Raw genomic sequence first — 19,462 nt, forward strand, 5'->3', positions numbered from 1 at the left:
GGGTCCGTTCCTGCTATTCCGGCGCCTCCACTCCGTTCCCGACGGGTCTCCTCTGTGTGCAATGGACGGGTGAGTCCCCGCCGACACGGGCCTCGGCACGGGCGGCACCGTGCCGGGGACCGGCCAGCAGCGCTGCCGGACCCTTCTCGGGGTGCGGCGGAAAGGGGAGAAGCGGCCGAGGTGTGGGACCCGCGCCGGGAGCTGGGGCGTTACCTGAGGAGGGGGAACACTGAGGGTGCGGCCGGGCCGCCCGGCTGAGGCGAGAGTAGAAGGGGAGGGGGCGCCTGGGCGGGTGAGGGGTCTCCTGTGCGGACCGCACTCCCGGAGTCCCTCACGGCGGCAGGGTGGGGAGGGGAGCGGGGGGCAGCCCCGTTCCGCGGCCGCCGCCCCGACGCGGCGCCTCGTGCGAACCGTCGGCCGCGCGCTCCCGCCGCCACCTCGTGCTCGCGCCCTGTTGGGGGCAGCCGCCTCGTACCGGGAGGAGGGGTCCCGAGGGGAGGCCGCGCCCGCCCCATAGGGCTGGGCACGGAGCTGGGGGGGGGACCCGGCCCGTTGCGATCACGGCGTGGGCGGGGGGCCGCTCGGTCCCGCAGGGAGCGGTGCGGGGTGCCGGGAGCTGGCGCACCTGGCCAGCGGGGGGGAGGGCAGCGGGGCCGGCGGTGACTCACGGCGGGGCCTGCTCCTATTGTCTGGCGCTTTCGCAAGCCGGGGGCGGGGGGGGGAGTTTCTCGGTGGATTTTCTTTTGTGAGTAGTTTCTGGCTCCGCACAAGTTTCGTCGCAGCGTTAAGGGAGCGGCGGCGGCTCGCAGGGTTTCTATTTGCAGCTTTACCTGGGAGCCGTAGGTAGAGCTGCAGCCGAGGGGCAGAGCTGCTCTCGGGCTCCCTCCTCTTTTCCATTGTCCACCTCAGAACTCCTTCGAGACCAAACTTTCCACCGTGACTGACTCGTGTAGGTTTTCTCGAGCCCCAGCTTTCGCATCTTGGGCAACGCTGGTTTGTTTTTTTGGTGTTTTTTTTTTTTTTTGTGTTCTTTAATCACCGCCTGCAATCTGGTGCCTCACTTCAGGAGCGTTTGCTTTAAAACTGATCTTTTATCACGAAACGAGGTCTCCGTGTTTCTCTTCTTATTTACGGCGTGTTTTTCTTAATGAGCTTGCCTTTTTTTTGTTTGTTCTAGAACGCGGTAGTTAAACTATCTCTTTAAGGCCTCAGAGTAAGCAGTTTGTTTTCCCAGAGCCTTAAATACTGGAAGCCCAAATTAGTGCCTCCTCGCTTCTTGCCTCCGAACAGTGGTCTGGTGAGAATTAGGCGTAGTCACGTGTTTGAGGGTTTTTTTTTTCCTTTACACGCTGAAAAAGTGGCGTCAAAGTATTTTCATCTGGAAAAAAAAAAAACACAAACCATGAAAATCGCTTTTTTTTTTCACACTTAAGTTTTGCAGTTCAGGTTGTTCTGCTTAAGTTTGGTCCTCCTGTTGAATGATATTTAAAAAGAAAAAAACCTTCAGCATCTAAGAACAGGCAAAAATCAGTTTATCAGCTGTCTTCGTGGTAGTTCCCAGGAAAGCTCATTTGCTGTGTGTGAAAAGAGCTCTTTGAATGTACAAATCGAAGGTGAGTCTTAATTATCCCGTACTTTTGGAAGATCTCTGCCCTGTGAAAGCTGCCTCCGAGATGAAGCTTTGAAAGCCGCTTCTGAGGACGGATATTTTTTTTTCCCTGTTTTTTGCCTCGCTGGCCACAGGCTGCTGCTGTCTTGCTTCAACCTAAAGCGATACGGAGCTGTGCTTTTCAAATGACCCCGTTTGAATAAGTGGCTTTGTTTAAAGCACATGAGGAGTTCAGATGGGAAATAACTGCTTTGGAACATGACCTAGAGGCTTGACTGGATGCTGCATATTTTTTTGTATTGCATAGGAATTCTCCCATCCCATTTAAAACTTCGTTTTTTTAATGAAGGGCTTCCCTGCCTGGATTTCTGAAAATAAGCAAAGTTTTAATCCTCTGCTGAAGGTTGATGTAGAAGAGAATCAAGCTTAAGATGTGCTAAATTGAGGTGTGGAGGGGGTGTGTGAATGTGGGAGTATATTGCACGTTTCTGGAATAAACATTCTTCAATACTGTTGGTGCTTGTTTCATGTGGTGTTTTGTTACCAGATGGGTTACAACAACATGCCAGGGATCGATAGTTCTTTGCAAACAAAACAGCTTTTCCTCCAAGATGATTTTTAAATACTATCCTCCCCCTGTTAAGGCTACTTTATGTAAAACATTTCCTGTGTGTGAGGCCCACAAGAGGAACAGGAAGTGAGAGAAAATGCTCTGGGGTAAGTTCGATAGCTTGGGAAACTTGGGAGATTCCCTATTCTTATGCTTTGCTGGAAAGAAAGAGCTTTTAAGCTTCTGAAATTGACTGGGTTACCGTCGGTATTTGTGTGCTCCTAGCCTCTCCAGCAGCTCTAATAGATTGATTATGGTCCTTTAAACTGATCTGTGCAGATGGGTTCAATTAGTTCATTACTGCTGGCCCTCAAGGTGCAGCAAGAACCCATCTGTCTTGGTGAGCAGGCACTGGGGGATTGTGAGCCCAGCGTGCTCCTACAGAGAGCCTCCTTGAAGTGGTTCAGAAGCTCTCGCGTGGCTTCCTGGCAGCAGCCATTGGGTCGGACTGCAACTCCTGCTGGAAGTGCTGGGTTATGATGACATGGCAGCTTGGCTTTGAGGAGGAAGTATGAGGAGCTGAGCTGGCCTGTACTTGTGGTATGGTTTAAGATGGAGCTGGGGAAACACGAATGACTTCATAAGATTGGGCAGTATTTAATTCCGTGAAAAGCGAGGTGGTGTTGCAGGAGGGGAGGGAGTGAAGAAAGTAGTGAGTGAGTTCTCCAGCATTAAATCACTGTAGAATTGTTCTTCAGTGCCTCACAGATTTCACAGTGCTGGGTGAGGAATGTCTGCCCTGCCTTCTGTTTCTCTGCCACATTTCCTTAGAGATGCTGCAGGTCTATCAGCCCAGATGCTTTGGGATCCTGTACCCTGGGGTTGTGGTCAGCTCTCTGAAAGATTGGAGTTGGAACAGGCGATGGCTGTGGATCCATCCACCTAAAATCATTTCTGATCTCAGTTTTGTGATGCTGCTTTAGAGCAGGGCTGTAACTGAAGTGATTAGACTGTGTTGAGCTCTCCTGCAAGAGTAATGTGTAGGTGCAGTAATACCCTGGGAGATTACCCAGGTACCACATGGAAGGTGTGGGCAAGTCCTTCTGATCCCATAGCTAAAAGAAGCTGTTCCAAGTGGCTGTGTGTTGTGGTGTGTAATGCTTGCTGCTGCTGAGAGCTGCCATGCTTGAGGTGCAGCTAATGCTGCTTTTCATGCTGGTTAATCAGGAAGTCTCATTTTAGGAGGTTTAAGAATATTATGGTGGAATTTAATAAATGTGTTTTCTTTCAATCCTGTGTTAGGGAAAAATAAGTGGGTTTTTTTGAAGTAGGAAAGACTTGGAGGAATCTTGTGGACAGGCATACCCCAGTCTGGGAGCTGCCTGAACCTCTTCCCTGCTCTCTGCACTCCCCATGCCCTGCTCTGGGCTGGCTCCAGTGGTTGTAGCATGGCTTGGGGCTGCTGTAAGCCTGGCACTGGCTCAGCTTGGCTGAGCAGCCAAGAGGTGTGGTGAGCTCTCTATAGCACCACTGGAGCTCCAGCATCAGCATCTCCTTACTGATGTCGAGGTTTCCCTAGAACTGCATCTTTCCAGCCTAGCAGAGGATGCTCCTTGGGACAGGAGGTTAAGAACTCTAGAAGTGACTGTTTGGTGATGGAGCTGACTCTTGACACTCCTGCTCTTGGCTTAGTCAGAGGTGGTGTTTGCATCAGGTTGCATTCCCATGAGGAATGCTGGGCTAGATCTGGGCTTTTGGTCTTAGCCCTGCTGTGGTACTTTCACAAGAGGAAGAAGCTCCACTGTAGGCAGTGGAAGAGCTGTGGTTTTCTGGCACTGCTGGGTCTTGGGTCTCCACCATCACCATCTAATAATTTTTCTTTGTATAAACTGTCCTTGGCTCACTTGCAAAGACAACTGTGCACTTTGACTTGCTTTTTTTCTTACTACTGTAAACTATGCTGGATATTTGTGGCAAACCTATCTAACTTTTTTAATCCTTTTCTTTCTTTTTTCTACAGCATTGTCCAAGATATAACAGTTGGTACAAAGGTAGGCACTTCTCACTTTTTCTCTCTTTTTACACTGCTCAGCATCTGACCTAGTTTTAGCCTCACCAAATGTAGACCTTCAGCTTTAAAAGGTTATTTCTGGTACCATGTAGATTGGTTTTGACCAGAAGATAATTTAGTTCCATATGCTTTTAAAACTTTTTATTATGGCTCGGCATTGAGCTCTTGACATTTGGACATTGATTATCAACTGTCAGAACTTTATTGCATTTAGAAACAGCCCTTTCCTCTACTCAAGTGTCCAGCCATGCTTGTTACCTGTGTGCTAGACAATGCTTCTCCATGGAGAAACTGGTCTGTTTTCTTCTGAGAACTCTTATTTCCTTTGTTTATGTGAATTCCTGTTCAGTTATGTCAAAAAAATCCTTCTGCCACACAAACAAAGAGAAGAGTGTTTAGCTGTGGATTTTTATCTCTGGCAAGTACAGTAAATATGACCTTTACTCTTTTAGTCTCAGGTTTTGAAAGTGCAGACTTAGCCCTGAAACTCGAAGTGCTGACAGAAGCCTCCTTATCTGAGTGGTACTAGGGCTGCTGTCCTTGCAGGAGTAACTCTGGCTGCTGCCAAATGCCCAACAGGAAGGTAGAGGATAGAGCAGCACCCCTTCCTGTGTGAAAGGCTTTAATTTGACTTTGTGAACACCTTAGCTAATGCTCCAGGATCAGGATTGCAGTAAGTTCAGCCCTGTGAGCTCTTGTGGTGAGATGGTACCTTGTGTGAGTGTTGGCCCTCGAAGCAGTGGTTCCCACAGTTTTGTTCAGGGGCCTGAGTTGTGTGTTAGCATCTTGCAGATTGAGGAGGAGTTGTGTGGCAGCTGGAAGTGATGCTGAGTCTGTAGGACTAGTTTGAAGTAGAGCTTGAGCCTGTGTAGTGTGAGCTCTCTTAACTCTGCTGAAGTGAAGCAGGAGCTTTGGAAAGAATTTGCTGCTGATCTGCACTTTTTCTTTTTTGGATTGCAAGTAATAAAATCAGGCTGTGAAACACTAAAGTGTTTGGTGCTGTAGGGCTTCTGAGAAACAAATGCATGAAGGGGCTCTATTTAATAGCTGGAGGGGGAAGGTTGCTTTTTTTTTCCTCATGTGAGACTGAAACTTGAATTGATCATAGTGCTGTGCTAGTGTCTGCTGCTGGTTGAGAACACAAATCAGCTGCAAAGAATTCAATTTGCCATCAGAGGAGGAAGAAGGGTGGAGTGGAGTAAGGCTGGTTAATAGTTTATAGCCAGTGTAAAAGGTGGACTAAGTCATTGCATGACCACAGCAGAGCAGTTGGATACAACATCTTCCACTTCCTTCTGCTGGTTTTAACAATGTGCAGTTTGCCTCTTTAGCTTTCCTGCAGCTTTAAGAATCGTTTTTATGTTAACTAAATTTGACCAGGAAGCTCCTGAAGCTGTAATTGCAGTCCTCCTGCTGAATGTTGAGAAGCTGCAGGATGTGGTACTGTGTGCCTCATCCTCCCCCCTGTCTGAGGGTTCATTTCAGGCCCTAGAACAGCACAGTCTGATGACTAAAATGAGGACTGGGAGAAGCCCCATCAGAGTGCTTTTGTTCCTGCCAGTCCAGAACTGTGTGACCAGGATTGTGCTGCTTGTGCATTGGGGTGGGGAGACAAATGCATGCACCAAAAATGAGTTTTCTTATCGAGTCAGATAGGGCAGGTTTTGAGAAAGTTGAATCAAAACTTAGAGTGGCAGAAACAGAAAGTTGAATCATCTTGATAAAGGTAAGTTTTAAATTTTTTTGCCTCAGCAGTGTTACCTGATGAACTCATTGCATGTTGCAGTGTAGATCATGCAATAGAGGGGACGTGCTTGAATGCTGTGGTGTAAGATGTTAGTCATGTCTTGGATTTGCTTAGGTAAGTTAGAATCCTGTTTGTGCACAGCTGGGAGCAAAGCAAAGGCTTCTCTTGTGCCTCATCCTCTACGTGGCTGTGTGCAGGTCAGCTGTGTCCAGACAGCTTCCTCAGGCAGCTTCCCCATGCTCTGCTGCTTCAGTGCTGCTTAAGCTCCTCTGGCTGCAGGGCTTCTGCAGGGAGAGAGGTGCAGGCATCTCCATTTCAAAAAGCTGTGCAACCAAATGATTGATCAGTTGTTTCTTAAACCTCTCTCTGTGGTCATGTAAAACCTCATCAACTGCAGCTCTTCTGAGACTCCACTTCAGTCCACACTCCTTGGGTTTGCTGGGACTGCAGAAGGAGGCTTCTGTATCATCACAGAAGCTGTTCAGGGTTGTCTTGGCTGAACTAATGCCACTGATAGAGCTCTGTTCATCCATCAGCATTTCTGTGAGCCCTGGGGCATCACTGAAATTGCCTCAAGGATTAAGTGATCCCCTCCTTCAGAAGCAGATGTTCTGTAATTGTTTGATAACTTAAAATGATGTTGTGGAACTGCAGATTTGTCATCTGGTGGCTTTATAAACTGTGTTCATAGACACAGGATTCAAGTGGAGATTGAACATTAGAGCAAAGCAGTCCTTTCTGAGAGCTTGCTGGCTGAGCTTCTAAATGAGACAGGGAAATTTGAGCTGGAAAATTTTTTAACCTGAGGTGTGAACTTGGGAATTCTTGTGTACCAAGAAGGCAGGAATGATGCTCTGCTGAGTTGAAGGTGTTAGAAGATGGCAATCCCCAAATGCTGTCAGGTCTTGTGGTACTGTAGATGTGTTCCTAAGACCCCAATCAGCCTTTTTGATGATCTGCATTCATGACTGGAATGTCCTAACATTGGAGAATCCTCTGACAAGCAGGGCAAGGGTCTGCAACTTGGAACACTGCTGAGCAAATTGTCAGAGGTAACTCAGGGCGGCCTCTTGGTTGTCTGCTTGTTGTAAGTGCTCCTGGTTGCTAAGTTTAACTGTGGAATTGAGGAATCTGTGAAGCCACATTCCAGTTTGCTCTGCTTCATTGTTTTAAAGGGCAGGGTGCTGGCACTTTTTTAGCATTTTCTCACATCCTTAGGGTGCTCATGCTTCTTTCTATTAATCCTTCTGAGGGTTTGCTTGTATTCGGGTTCTGTTCTCAGGGTTTACTGGCTGAGCACTCTTATGCCTGATGGTCTTGCTGGTCATCAGGTTGGTAATTGCAGGAGCCATTCCTGGGCTTCGTTTTTAGCCTTGTCCTTCAGGTCTTGGGTTTAAAGTGTGTGAATTTGTTTCGGAAGCTTGCTAACTACAGTTCTGGTCTGGAGCTCTTGATGCACAGCCTTTGGAATGCCCTGCAGATGAGAAACACATGATTTAAACTTAGTTTTGCTGTCTGAAAAGGAAGGAAGTATGGCCTTAGGATGGAGGCACTGTATTGAACTCTGAGGTACTGGCTCTGACCTCTTAAGTGTTTTGATCAAGATCACTATCTCCTTTCTTTAATTTGCCTTGATATCACTGTCTCTTCAGGCTCTAATGGGCCCTGAGCAGGACTGACTAGAACAAGTATGAACTTTCTGGCATTATTCTCTAAGTGAAATTGCAGTTCAGTGGTCAAAATAGGCTCAGAACAGTTTAGGTGCTGAATAGTTTTGTAGTTTCCTGGAGAAGCTGAGCTCTTCTCCAGAGGTTATGCTTCCAGGAACAAAGCATATTGCTTCTGTGGCATTGGAGAAGTTAATTTTTAAAACCAGGGTTTGCTGGAGTGTGGTACAGGCTGACTGCATAGAAGTGATTTGTGATCAAGCCAGGATCCTTGCCATGGGAACAGTAATTATGGCTTCAGGCAGCAGGCCAAGAATGTTGTGAGGAAATTCCAGTCCCCTCCTATGGCTTTAGTTAGAGGCTGCAACAAGCTGGCTCTTGTGGCCTCTCTAACAGACGTGATCACACATGTCAGCCGCATGTAGTGAGGGGCATGGGTGGTGTGTTGCTGGCTGGGTTTGGTGGGCAGCTCCATCTGCTCTGTTGGTGTTGCTCACAGGGTTTGTGTACCTGGGTATGCAGCTCAGGGATGCCTCTCCCTCACTGACAGGCCCTCTGTGAGGATTCCCAATGCTGCTTACCGTTTGTAGTAAGTTGAACAGCACTGTGAGCTGTTTGTTGAAGCTCTGGTGCCAAGTGAGATGCTGCCACAGGCTTCTCGGCTGCTAGAGCTGCCTAAAACAGTTTCTTCATCACTTCCAAACCATATTTTTTTCTATGGAAGCTGCCTGAAATCGCTTCAGTTGGAAAAGGAACAAGCTGTGACTCCTTTTTAATGCTTTACAGCATATAATCAGTTAATAATATGGTTGTAGAAAAGTCAGCCAAGGTTAAAAGATTAAAAATCCCAGAAAAATATTTAACACACATTAATTCAACTTTTTTTCAATCACACAAGTGTAGGTATGGATTCTGGTGTTGGAGTCACCGCACTCTACTTCAGGTATTGTCAGACTAGAAAGTGCTGAAGTTTTAGATGACAAAATGTAGCACCCACTAGTGAGAAGAGAATTATTTGAGGTCCTAACTGGGTGGCTCTGGTGTAGCTGTCTTCCAGGCTTGATGTGAAAACGTGCTGAACGCTGTGCTTAGTTCAGCAAGTGTGTTTTGGTAATCCCAGTGTGGTGATTGCTTGGTGTTTGCCAAAGCAGATTGTAATTATTACACAACTGCAATTTAGAGGAGATTGAATTAGTGTGGAGTTCCTTCTGAAACCTGCCTGTTTGATTTACCCTTTTTACAGATTGGGGCACAAAGTGTTCTCTGATAGGTTCCCAAAGTGACTCATCCAGCAGGATTTCTTGCTGATTGTATTTGGAGCTTCACCGAGGCCCTGTCTGCTCTGCTTCAATGAGTTTAGAAGCTCAAGGTTGTCTACTGGTTAAGCTCCAACTCGGAGCAGTCTATCATAAAGCTTGGGTGTGTGCTGTCCTACAAAGCCAGAATGACTGCATTACTGCTGCTGCGAGTTGAGGCGTTTTGGGCTATTTAACGTGGCCACACCTTCTATTTGCTCAAAGGGCAGGTTTGTTTCACAGGCTGTCTCCATAGTAGCAAAGACCAAGGGAGAAAAGCCAGGGAGGGGCTGGTGAGACGAGTGGGCTGCAGATCCGGCTCTGTGCTGGAGCTGGTGTGTGCTTGAGCTCCTGATTATTGCAAAATCTCAGGAGCCATTGTTTTAATCAGAGAATGGTAGGAGTTGGAAGGGACCTCTGGAGATGAAGTCCAACCCCCATGCCAAGGCAGGGTCACATAGAGAAGGTCACACAGGCATGAACATGTCCAGGTGGGGTTTGAATGTCTCCAGAGAGGGATACTCCCTCACCTCTCTGGGCAGCCTGTTTCAGTGCTCTGTCACCCTTAAAGAAGTTCCTCCTCATGTTCAGATGGAACTGTTTATGCTCGTGTTTGTGCCTGTTGTCCCTGGGCACCACTAAGAAAAGTCTGACCCCATCCTCCAATGCAATGCTTAAGTTTCTCATGTCTCTAGGAACTCAGAAACCTGTCTGCGTGCAGTAGAAACGATACCAGCCCTTGAGGCAGTGCCTGTGTTACTGTGTGTTCATGTGGCAGTCAGTCTTCCTCAGCACTGATTTCTTTGCAATGCTCTGACCAGCTAACCTGGTTTTAAAGATGCTGAAAATGTGTGTGTGTCCATGATGCCACCCTGAGCCTTAGTGGGAAGTTTACTGTGCTGGCTCTTTTGTAAAGACTTTGATTTAAATCTTCACCAGTGAATTAAAGCCCTGAATGGGATGGTGTTGGCTGCCCCCAGCTGAACAAATCATAGCCTAAAACATGCATACTGAGCCAGCCAGACCAGTGCCTCCCCTCAAGATTCAATGTGTCCATCTAATGTGCAGATAAATGACCCAGGAGAACAAGGAGCAATTTGGGAAACTTAAATTTATTTCTCTCTCCTCACTTTTGCTTCTGATCAGATGATAAATTTTGTCTTCAAGGGGATAGCACAGAGAGAGTGAGTGATACTCAGCTTGTGGCTGCTGCTTCCAACCTGGTGGGACAGCAGTGTCACCCTGTGCCTGGCAGTCACCTTGGAGGCAGCACACCTCAAGGTCTTGATCTTCCCACTTTTACTAGGCCTGATGGAGGAGGTAGTTGTGTCCTGCAGAGGTGTTTTCACCTTGGCATTTCTTTGTGACCCAGATTGCCATTTTTTTCCCCCCGCTGCTCTACCTTTAAATGATCGCAGGGAGCTGGAGGCAGGAGGAGGAAGAAAGTGGAACATGGAGGTAACATGGGAGATCCCTGCTGGAGTTGAATCTTTTGTGGAAGACAAAGGAAAACCATGGCATCCTTCTTAGTTTAAATTTAGTTCATCCCTCTTGAATCTCTCAGCAAAAAAGCTGGAATGTAGCATGTGTGAATGATGATGTCATCAGACTGGATTTTGCTTAGTGTCTTCACAGTGATTTGAGCTGTGAACTGAAGTATCAGAACATTCTTCTGCTCCTCTGGGATGACCTCACATGTAACCCTTGAAGCATGCGTGCCTCAGAGGCACTCCTGTCTATGCTGCTTTGATCGGAGTTTCTGTGAGCTTCTCAATGATTTCTCTGTCACTTTGTCTACAGAATACCATAGTGGCCTTTTAGTGGGTCCAAATTCCTGACAAATGTTGGGAAAGTGAATTAGCAGAAGGGGGATGCTTGCATGTCCTGGCCAGGGGCTTTATCTGAAGACCAAGGGCTTCTGACAGCCCAGATCTCTTGTGGTTTGCTTTCAGAGGAGGGTTTCCAGGTGCATCTCTGGTACTTGCTGGTGCATGTTGGCCTTCTGATTCTACCTCTTCCCTCACAAGGAGGGCTACTGCAATCCTTAGTCTTAAGGTTACTCATTGAGTAGTATAAGGTGCTCTGTCTCCAAAGGCAGAGAACGCTGCAGATGTGTAGGAGTTCCTCAGTGAGATGGGGGAATGGAGGGTTTTGTAGACTAGTCCAAAGCTTGCTGATTTCCCTAGTCCTCATCCTTGTCCTTCCCATATTCCCTGTCTTGCTGTTGCTTTAATTTTGCTTTCTGCCTGTAAATTGTTGCTTTCTGGAAGCTGATTAATATTACCAGTTTGTCTTGAGATGAATGTTTTTGTGGTTTTTTCAGGGTATTTTGTTTCTAGCCTTTTGCACAGGCAGAATGCAGTTGATTATTGCCATCCATTTAGAACTGACTGGATCCTAAGTAGATAAAGGATTATACAGGGCAGCTGAGAATTTCTGTAATACTTGGTCAGGTGCTGGAACGGGCTGCCCAGGGAGGTGGTGGAGTCCATTCCTGGAGGTGTTCAGAAAAACAAGATGTGGCACTTCAGGACATGGCCTTGTGGTTATGGAGGTGTTGGGTAGAAGATTGGACTTCATCTTAGAGGTCTTTTCCAACCTTAATGATTCATTGATACTTGGAGGTGTGCTGATAGATGCTGAGATGATCCCTTGCTTCATCCCAAAGTATGGTGAAGTTAAAATCCTAGTGCCAGTGAGACAATTTCTAGTTTTGCTGTGAATTGACAGCAGCTTGTTGACTGAAGTGTGGAGAGCAGGAGCACATGGCTGTTGGAATCAGTTAATGCAGCTGGAGCAGCAGAGCTGCTGTAACCAAGAGCCAGGCAGACAAAGGAAGGCTGCTGCCATAGCAACACTCCCAGGTCATGCTTTACCTGGTAGCAGCCTGTGTACAGAGGTGAAGCTGGTGGTGGAACACCTCATCCTGGTTTGGGTGAGATCACATGATGGAACTTCAGTGGCCTGTGCTTGCTGTAAACAGGAAGAGGAGGTTTGTTAGTTCAGATGAAAAGTTTTTTGTAGACCAGTGTTATTGCCAGCAATCTTTGGCTTCTGCTGATCTGGTCATAAAAATACCAGCTGCAAAAGAATTAGCTAGACACAAATGTCACCAGGAATTAATGCCTCTTGTGAGCAGGGACCTGAACTCTGGATCTGAAGAGGCTGTGGTTTGAGCAAAGCCCTGTGCAGCTGGGCCTGCCCCTAATGAATCACAGGATCACTGAATGGTTTGGATTGGAAGGGACCTTAAAGATCATCCAGTTCCACCCCCCCTGCCCCCCCGTGGGCAGGGACACCTCCTATTAGACCAGGGTTGCTCAAGGTCCTATCCAACCTGGTCTTGAACACCTACAAGGAGGTAAAAAAGTGGTGTTGTGGAGTGTTGCTGGCAAGCACTGAGCACCCACACAGCCCTTTACTGGGTTTCTTTAAACTTAAATAAGCTATTCATTCTGAAGTATTATATTTTCTACTGGCTTTTCCAGTATAATTCAGAATACCCACTGGATATGCTGTTGGTGGGAAACTCTTCTAAACTTTTTTGAACAACCTGGCCTCCTTTGGTTCCTCTGACCCTGCTGAATTGGGTACTGGGTGTAGAGCATTTGAACCTCTACATGGTTGTGAGGCTTATTAATAGCTTCTAATGTGTCTTTTTCTGTGCATTAGAGCCTGAGAAGAGCTGATGGTGTAAGGACAGGCAGCTGCTAGAGGCTTCTCTTGGAGCTTCCCATAGGAGTGTGGATTTGGGACTTGCTGGTTTTCTCTGTGCCTTTTTGGTTCACCCCAAAGAGCAGCCAGCAGTAGGCATCTTTTTGCAAAGGCTTGCAGTGCTAGGACAAGGAGCAAGGCTTTGAGCTGGAAGAGCAGAGATTGTGACTGGAGATTAGGAAGAAATTTACAGTGAGGGTGGTGAGACACTGGAACAAGGTGCCCCCTCCATGGAAGTGTTCAAGGCCAGCTTGGATGAGGCCTTGAGCAACCTGCGCTGGTGGGAGGTGTCCCTGCCCATGGCAGGGGGGTTGGAACTAGTTGATATTGAAGGTCCTTTCCAAGCCAAACCATTCTATGATCTCTTGTGGAGATCAGCTCCAGCAGCAAAAGCAGGAGGAAAAACAAATGCTGGTGAAAAGTTTTTGTTGATGGAAACTCCTGCTGCTGTGGGGACTGTGCCAGCAGCGCCCCTACCCCTGGCAGGGTGTCAGCACCATGTGTTAGGTGTGCTGCTCGTAGGAGTGCACCCTAAAACCCCTTCTTTCAAAAGGAGCCTGTGAGGAATAATTTTGGTCTGCGCAGCACAATCCCACATCTGTAAACTTCCCTGTGTGGAGAAAAGACCTGGGAATAATTGCAATTTTCCAACTGCTGCAATCTTCCTTCTTAGTTTGCACATGCTTCCAGCTGGGAAGCTTACAAATTGCCTGCTGCTGCTTTTGATGTCAAACAATCGTCCCCCTCTGCCTCCTGGCTCTGGTCTCAGCGGGCAGCTAGCCGTCTCCAAGATAAGAAGGGAGTGGATTGGAGATTGCTCTTTCATTAAAGCAACAGGGACATGTGGAAAGCAGCAGCAGTGAGCATTCCTTGTTCAAGTGCCCTGCAAATAAATTCTCAAATATGCGAGAAAATGTTTATTTTAAACAAGCCATTAGGAAAATTCAATCTGGGGAATTTTAAACTCTTCTCCATAACAGTATAAATGTCATTTTTTTTTTCCCCAGTTTTTAGTTTCCTAACACGAGTGGCTTGTTCTGGTGTTTCCATGATGGATTGCATGGGCTGCCTGAGTCTGCACAGGGGTGCCAATGTTGGGGATCATCAGGAGTTTCCAAGCTGTTAGTGAAGAGCATCCTCCAAAAAAATCAATGCAAGGGGTCTGGTGAGGCCAGTAAATGTTTGCCTCTGTCACTGGGGCTGTTTGGTTCTTGTCCATAGCTGCCAGCTGCAGTCCAGTTGACACAAAGTGAAGTTGTACTTGTGGTGTTCCCAGCAGCTCAGGCACAGCAGTGTTGGTACAGCAAATTGGTGGGATTTTAGCCTTGGAATGATGCACAACTTTGAGTCATCAAAAGGATGGGATCCCAGCCTAACAGCCTCCCAGACCAGTTGCCTCTCACTCTGCTTGGGAATCCCAATGCTAATTAGAAGAGCTGTTAAAAGGCTTATTCCCAATTACTGCACTATGTCAGAAGGAGGAGACCTTGTTGGGTGCCCTCAGCCTTTGTGGGACCTGGGCAGTGCTTGCAGGTGACCAGCACACGACAGTTTTGGGAACCTGCCCTAATTTCTTCTATTCAGGACATCAAAGTACTTGAGCCTGTCTTTGAAGAGCTGGCAGTGAGTAGTCAAACAAGAAATTCAAGATTTGAGGGGGGGAAAAGAAAAAACCAGAACTGTCTGTAATTCAGTGTTCTGGGGCTCTGTGACCTACTTTCCTGAGCTGTGTGCTGGGGGAGGTGAGCAGGGAGCTTGTGGTGTTGCCCAGATACTGTTTCTGCAGGTGCTCCCAGATGTAGGGCATGGTGGGAGGGGGTTGGTGAGTGTCTGGTGGCCAGCGTGGAGCAGAGTGTGTGTGTCTGAGTTGGGTGGGAGGCAGCCAGGCAGGGTTGAGCTCTGCTCCTGTTTGTGTTGATGAAAGGTTTTTAGTGTGGCATATCTGTGTAAGAGCCACATAGAAACTAGTGAGGAAAATGCTTTTGTGTTGGGTTTGTATGATTGTTTGCTCGCAGTTTGCAGTGAGATTTGAGGTCTTCTAAGGACCAGCTTGGTTTAGAATTTTTTGTCAAATGTTTTTCCTCCTCCATAAAAGCTGAAAGGCACAAAGCTGCAGTAAGGGAAATGAGAGGACCTGGGGCACACTGGGCTACTCTCAGCTTTTTGTTTTCAAAGCTGTGTCGACTTCTGTGTAGGAGGACCAGTGTGAGGGGCAGAAGAGGATGGGATTACAGAGACTTTGGAGCTGTGCTACTCGGGTTTCTCTGCTGCAGAATGCCTCTCTGTCCTTGTGTTTGCTGAGGCTTTGGTACTATTGTCCTAGGAGCTGTTCTGGGGATTGTGGCTAGAAAACATCAGTGATCAGACTGCTTTGTATTGCAATCCAAATTATTATGCATGGTCCTATTTCTGCTGTCAAATTTGGAAGTAGCTTAACTTTCCTGTTCTGCCTCCTATTTTTTTTTGGTGGGTGGTGAGGAGGGGAAGAGATCTACTTCTTTCAGATCTCAGTTTCTCAAATTTACATCTGCTTGTAGCTGGAAATTCCTATCTCTGGTTCATAATTATCAAGTTATACACTAACAGTTGTGGCCAGCTTCTAAGAACTTGTCTTTTGCCTAACACTCCCTTTCTCTTGGTAGCTCCCAGTAAAAAATAGTCTTGGTGCTGCTGAGGAATGCCAGGAGGCCTCTCTGCTTTGCTCTTCCTACTTAGCTCCAGAGTTTTTAGCTTAATCAAAAAGAACTAAAATCTTGTCTGCTGTGAGCAGTCAGAAATCTGTTGGATACAACAGGAGGCTGTCTGAAGCCATTGCTGTACTTGGTGACTTCAGACAGCTCAGCAGTGCTCCAGCTCTTAAGATCCCCACAGCTTAGCTGAAAGAGATACTGAGTAGCGCTACTCAGTTACTAAACTGGATCTCACTTATGCTTAATTTATGGAGGTGAGGTTCACTGCTCACTGTCAGTATGTTTTCCCTTATGCTTCTATTCAGCTTCTGTCCAGCTTGATCTCAATTGTTCTGCTTTAGGAGTACTTGAGTTCAGTTAAAAATGCTGTCAGTTTACCTCTCCTCTTTTCTTTTCCAGCGGCGGGGATCTGAGGAGCTTTTCACTACTTGTGTTACTAACGGACCTTTTATCATGAGCAGCAACTCTTCTTCTGCAGGTAATATTGCCTATGAACAAGAATAGCAATTTCTAAGCATTGCAGATGCTCAGAGGAGGTCTGTGTTTTCCCCACTTAAACTTTATTTTGAAATCACTTTACTTTTAGTGCTTATTAGGCTTCTGCAGGACTGTGCTGAATAGATTCATAGATTGCATTGGGTTGAAAGTGACCCTCAAAGGTCATCTTGTCCAACCCCCTTGCAGTGAGCAGGGACATCTCCAACTAGATCAGGCTGAATAATAAACCTCTTTAAAAAGCTATTAGATTGTAACCAGTTGCTGCAGAACAGTTGCTAAATGATTTTTACAGAATGAGAACATGAAGGTTGCTATCAAGAGCTATACTTGAACCAGTTGATTTCACATAGAGTTATTTTGGCTCTGTGTAGTTGTTTGCTGCTGAGGTTAGTAATCCCACCCAAGACTGTCCTTGGGTGCTCAGCCCAGATTTGTGCCCTCTGTGCTTGTCATGGCCTTGAATTGTCTTACTCCAAGCTCCTGTTGTCCTTCCAAGTCCCTTTGTGTTCCTCCTGCAGCCACCCTGCCAGGCTGTGTCAGCTCCTGTCTTTGCCATATCTATAATCCAGCTGATTACGTTTTGGTTCACATTTGATTTAATATCACTTTAAGATGTCCTCTTCAAACATTGCAAAGAAGCCCAGTGGAGGTGAAAATGAACAAAGCAGCACTCTAGAATGAGTGGCTCAGCCCTACACGAAGTAGACATGGGTGGGTGGTGTTCTGAAGTGACCACGGTGAGGGTTGCTTTCATCGCTATGGCGTTCGGCTGCGTCACGTCGTGTGACTTGGAAGGAAAAGTCAAAACCACGTGTCTGCAGATCCTGGTTGAATTAGACTGTGGAATCGGGGTAATCAGGAGCAGTAGCTGGATGTCAGAAGCGTTCCCATGTTCTGTCCAACCCTCTCCACTGAGCAGTAACTCTCTTGCTTTTCACAGCTAATGGAAACGACAGCAAGAAATTCAAAGGCGACAATCGAAGTGCTGGGGTCCCATCCCGAGTAATCCACGTCCGTAAGCTCCCCAGTGATGTCACAGAGGCAGAGGTCATTTCTTTGGGCTTACCTTTTGGCAAGGTCACCAATCTTCTAATGTTGAAAGGAAAAAACCAGGTATTGTCTCTGTAATTGAAGGCAGGGATGGTGTCAAAAACTTGACGAGCTTGTCATCAGTGAACCAGAGCCAAGGTGTTTAAACAACTGTTGTGTGTTAGGAGCCAATGACTTCTGCATGCTGTGATTTTACTTTTCCATGGTTATCCCATGAGCTGTTAAAAATACTATTTTCAGGCATTGCAAGGAGTTAAGTCCATAATTACAGGTTGTCACTTCTAATGAGCATTATGCCTCGTTGTTAAATTACAGAGCAGGTGAATTATTTGGACAGCAGTGCCATGAGTTGGCCTTTTTTTCACTCAAGCCAGCCTGCTGGTTGAGTAACCACCAGTACAACTTTGCATAGTCAAGCCACCTTTACTGGTACAACAAAATGAGCTGGGTAAAGCTTGAAACACTCTTGGGTAATGCAGGTGGTGTGCACTAATTTGGTAACTAAAATTGTCTGAACAAATTAAGGAGTGAAAAAGCAAGGCAACTTTAATCATCACTTAAAAGACTTTGTCTTTAATCTTAATTATGGAAATGTGCCTCTGCTGTATTGCATGGTGGCATTTACGTGCAAGTCCTTAAGATAATGGCTTGCTGCAATCCCTGACGTGTGTGTTTGAAGTAGAGAAGACCACAAAGATATGGGCAGTGAGTGGGCTCACTGCTCTGCAGAGACCTCTGGGAAGTTGCTTAAGATAATTGTGGAGAATGTGGATGATTTGGTGTACTTTTTGGCTTCCTGTAGATACTTCTGCTGGTTTCTTAAATACATGTAGCCAGGAGATGTCAAAATGAGACTCAAACGTTTGCATTAGCTCAGTCTGGACAATGAAGATTCTCATTTGTCCACAGAATGCATCTGGTTGGAAGGGACCCTCAAAGGTCATCTTGTCCAACCCCCCTGCAGTGAGCAGGGACATCTCCAAGTAGATCAAGTTCTATGTACAAGTTGGTTCTTAAATCATTGTCTCCAAAAGCTTGCATGTAAATACAGGTATGGAAACCCAATCCAGTTGCAGTTCAACTGGAGCGTTCCTCCTGAAGGTCCCAACTGTGTCATGCTGCTGCTGCTGAATGTTGCTGCTGTCTCCTGGTGTGAGCCCATCTGATCACGTGTTGGGTTTGACTTCTGTGCAGGCTTTCATAGAGATGATCACAGAGGAGTCAGCCAACACCATGGTCAACTACTACACCACTGTCACTCCAGTCCTCCGCAGCCAACCCATCTACATCCAGTTCTCCAACCACAAGGAGCTCAAGACAGACAACTCTCCAAACCAAGCAGTTAGTTCTCCTTTACCTTGCTGTACTAGTGGCAGGGACAGAGCTCTGTCCAAGCTCCTGCTGCTGCTGTAAGCCTGAGAGGCTTCTGAGGTTGAGTTTAATTGTTGAAGTGCTGAATGGAGCACACCAGCCCATGGAATATGGTGTGACAGATTTTTATCCAAAGTTTCAGCAGATTAAATGAGCTGCTGAACTGCTTCAGTGTCTGGGGAGGGGTAGAGCAGACAGGAGGTGGTGAGGAGGGGTGGCTTAGCATCCTTCAGTAACTGCACACTCAGCTAGACACTTGGGTTTGCTGCTCTAGGACCTTTGTTTCTAATATTTGAAAGGTTTCTATAAAATGAAGCTCTGATGGGGCAAGCCCTGTGTCTGCAGTGGAGCACAGTCTGCCCTTGATAAGCTCTGAGGAGGGCAGCACTGCAACATGGCAGTGCCTAAGACTTGTCTAGAGTTCCTGTGCCACACCTGGTAAAATTCCCATTCTCAGTTCAGCTGCTCTTGGCAGCCTTTCAGGACAGGAGCACTGGGAAGAAGTTGAAGTTACCTCTTCCCCCTTATCAAGGGAGGCTGCCAGTGATGTCCAGTTTGCCTCCTCTCACTTTTCAGACTCTCTGATCAGAGCATCTGGTGCTGTGCAGGTGCAGTGCTGCTGAGTTCATCTAACAGAGGCACCCCCTAGCACACAGCAGTGTTGTGTGCATGAGGGAAAAGCCTTGAGTCCTCTCTTCCACTCATCCCTGTGGCAGCTGGACCTTCAGCTCTCCATTCCATCAGCCTCTAGCATGCTGGAGATGGTTCATCCTGAAAGAGCTCAGCTTTTCCTTTTCTTTAGACAGAGAAATCACTTTGCATCAGTGGATGTTGAGCAAGGTTCCAGCAGTAGCATAAATACTTCAGTTTGGGTTTTGGCTGGTTGGGTTGGGCTGTGTTACAGGATCACAGGATGTTAGGGTTTGGAAGGAACCTCCAAAGATCAAGTCCAACCCCCCTGCCAGAGCAGGACCATAGAATCCAGCACAGATCACACAGGAATGCAGCCAGGTGGGGCTTGAAAGTCTCCAGAGAAGGAGACTCCACAACCCCTTTGGGGAGCCTGTCTCAGTGCTCTGTGACCCTCACAGGGAAGAAATTCCTCCTCATCTGGTGGTGGAACCTCCTGTGCTGTAGTTGGTATCCATTGCCCCTTGTCCTATCCCAGGGTGCAACTGAGCAGAGCCTGACCCCCAGCCC

General features: G+C 47.0%; 1 protein-coding gene across 1 annotated transcript in view; it reads left to right on the forward strand.

Annotated features, from left to right (window-relative positions):
* The first annotated feature begins 36 nt into the window (after positions 1-36).
* Positions 37-19,462, forward strand: part of PTBP1 (polypyrimidine tract binding protein 1) — a 31,176-nt gene continuing 11,750 nt past the window's right edge. The window contains exons 1-5 of the mRNA XM_054398472.1: positions 37-69; positions 4,180-4,210; positions 15,743-15,821; positions 16,782-16,954; positions 18,086-18,232. Of these exons, the coding sequence (XP_054254447.1) occupies positions 62-69; positions 4,180-4,210; positions 15,743-15,821; positions 16,782-16,954; positions 18,086-18,232 (438 nt within the window). The 5' untranslated portion in view covers positions 37-61. The remainder of the gene's footprint in view (positions 70-4,179; positions 4,211-15,742; positions 15,822-16,781; positions 16,955-18,085; positions 18,233-19,462) is intronic.

Source organism: Indicator indicator, unplaced genomic scaffold (genome assembly GCF_027791375.1).
Source record: "Indicator indicator isolate 239-I01 unplaced genomic scaffold, UM_Iind_1.1 iindUn_scaffold_54, whole genome shotgun sequence".
NCBI classification, from domain to species: domain Eukaryota; kingdom Metazoa; phylum Chordata; class Aves; order Piciformes; family Indicatoridae; genus Indicator; species Indicator indicator.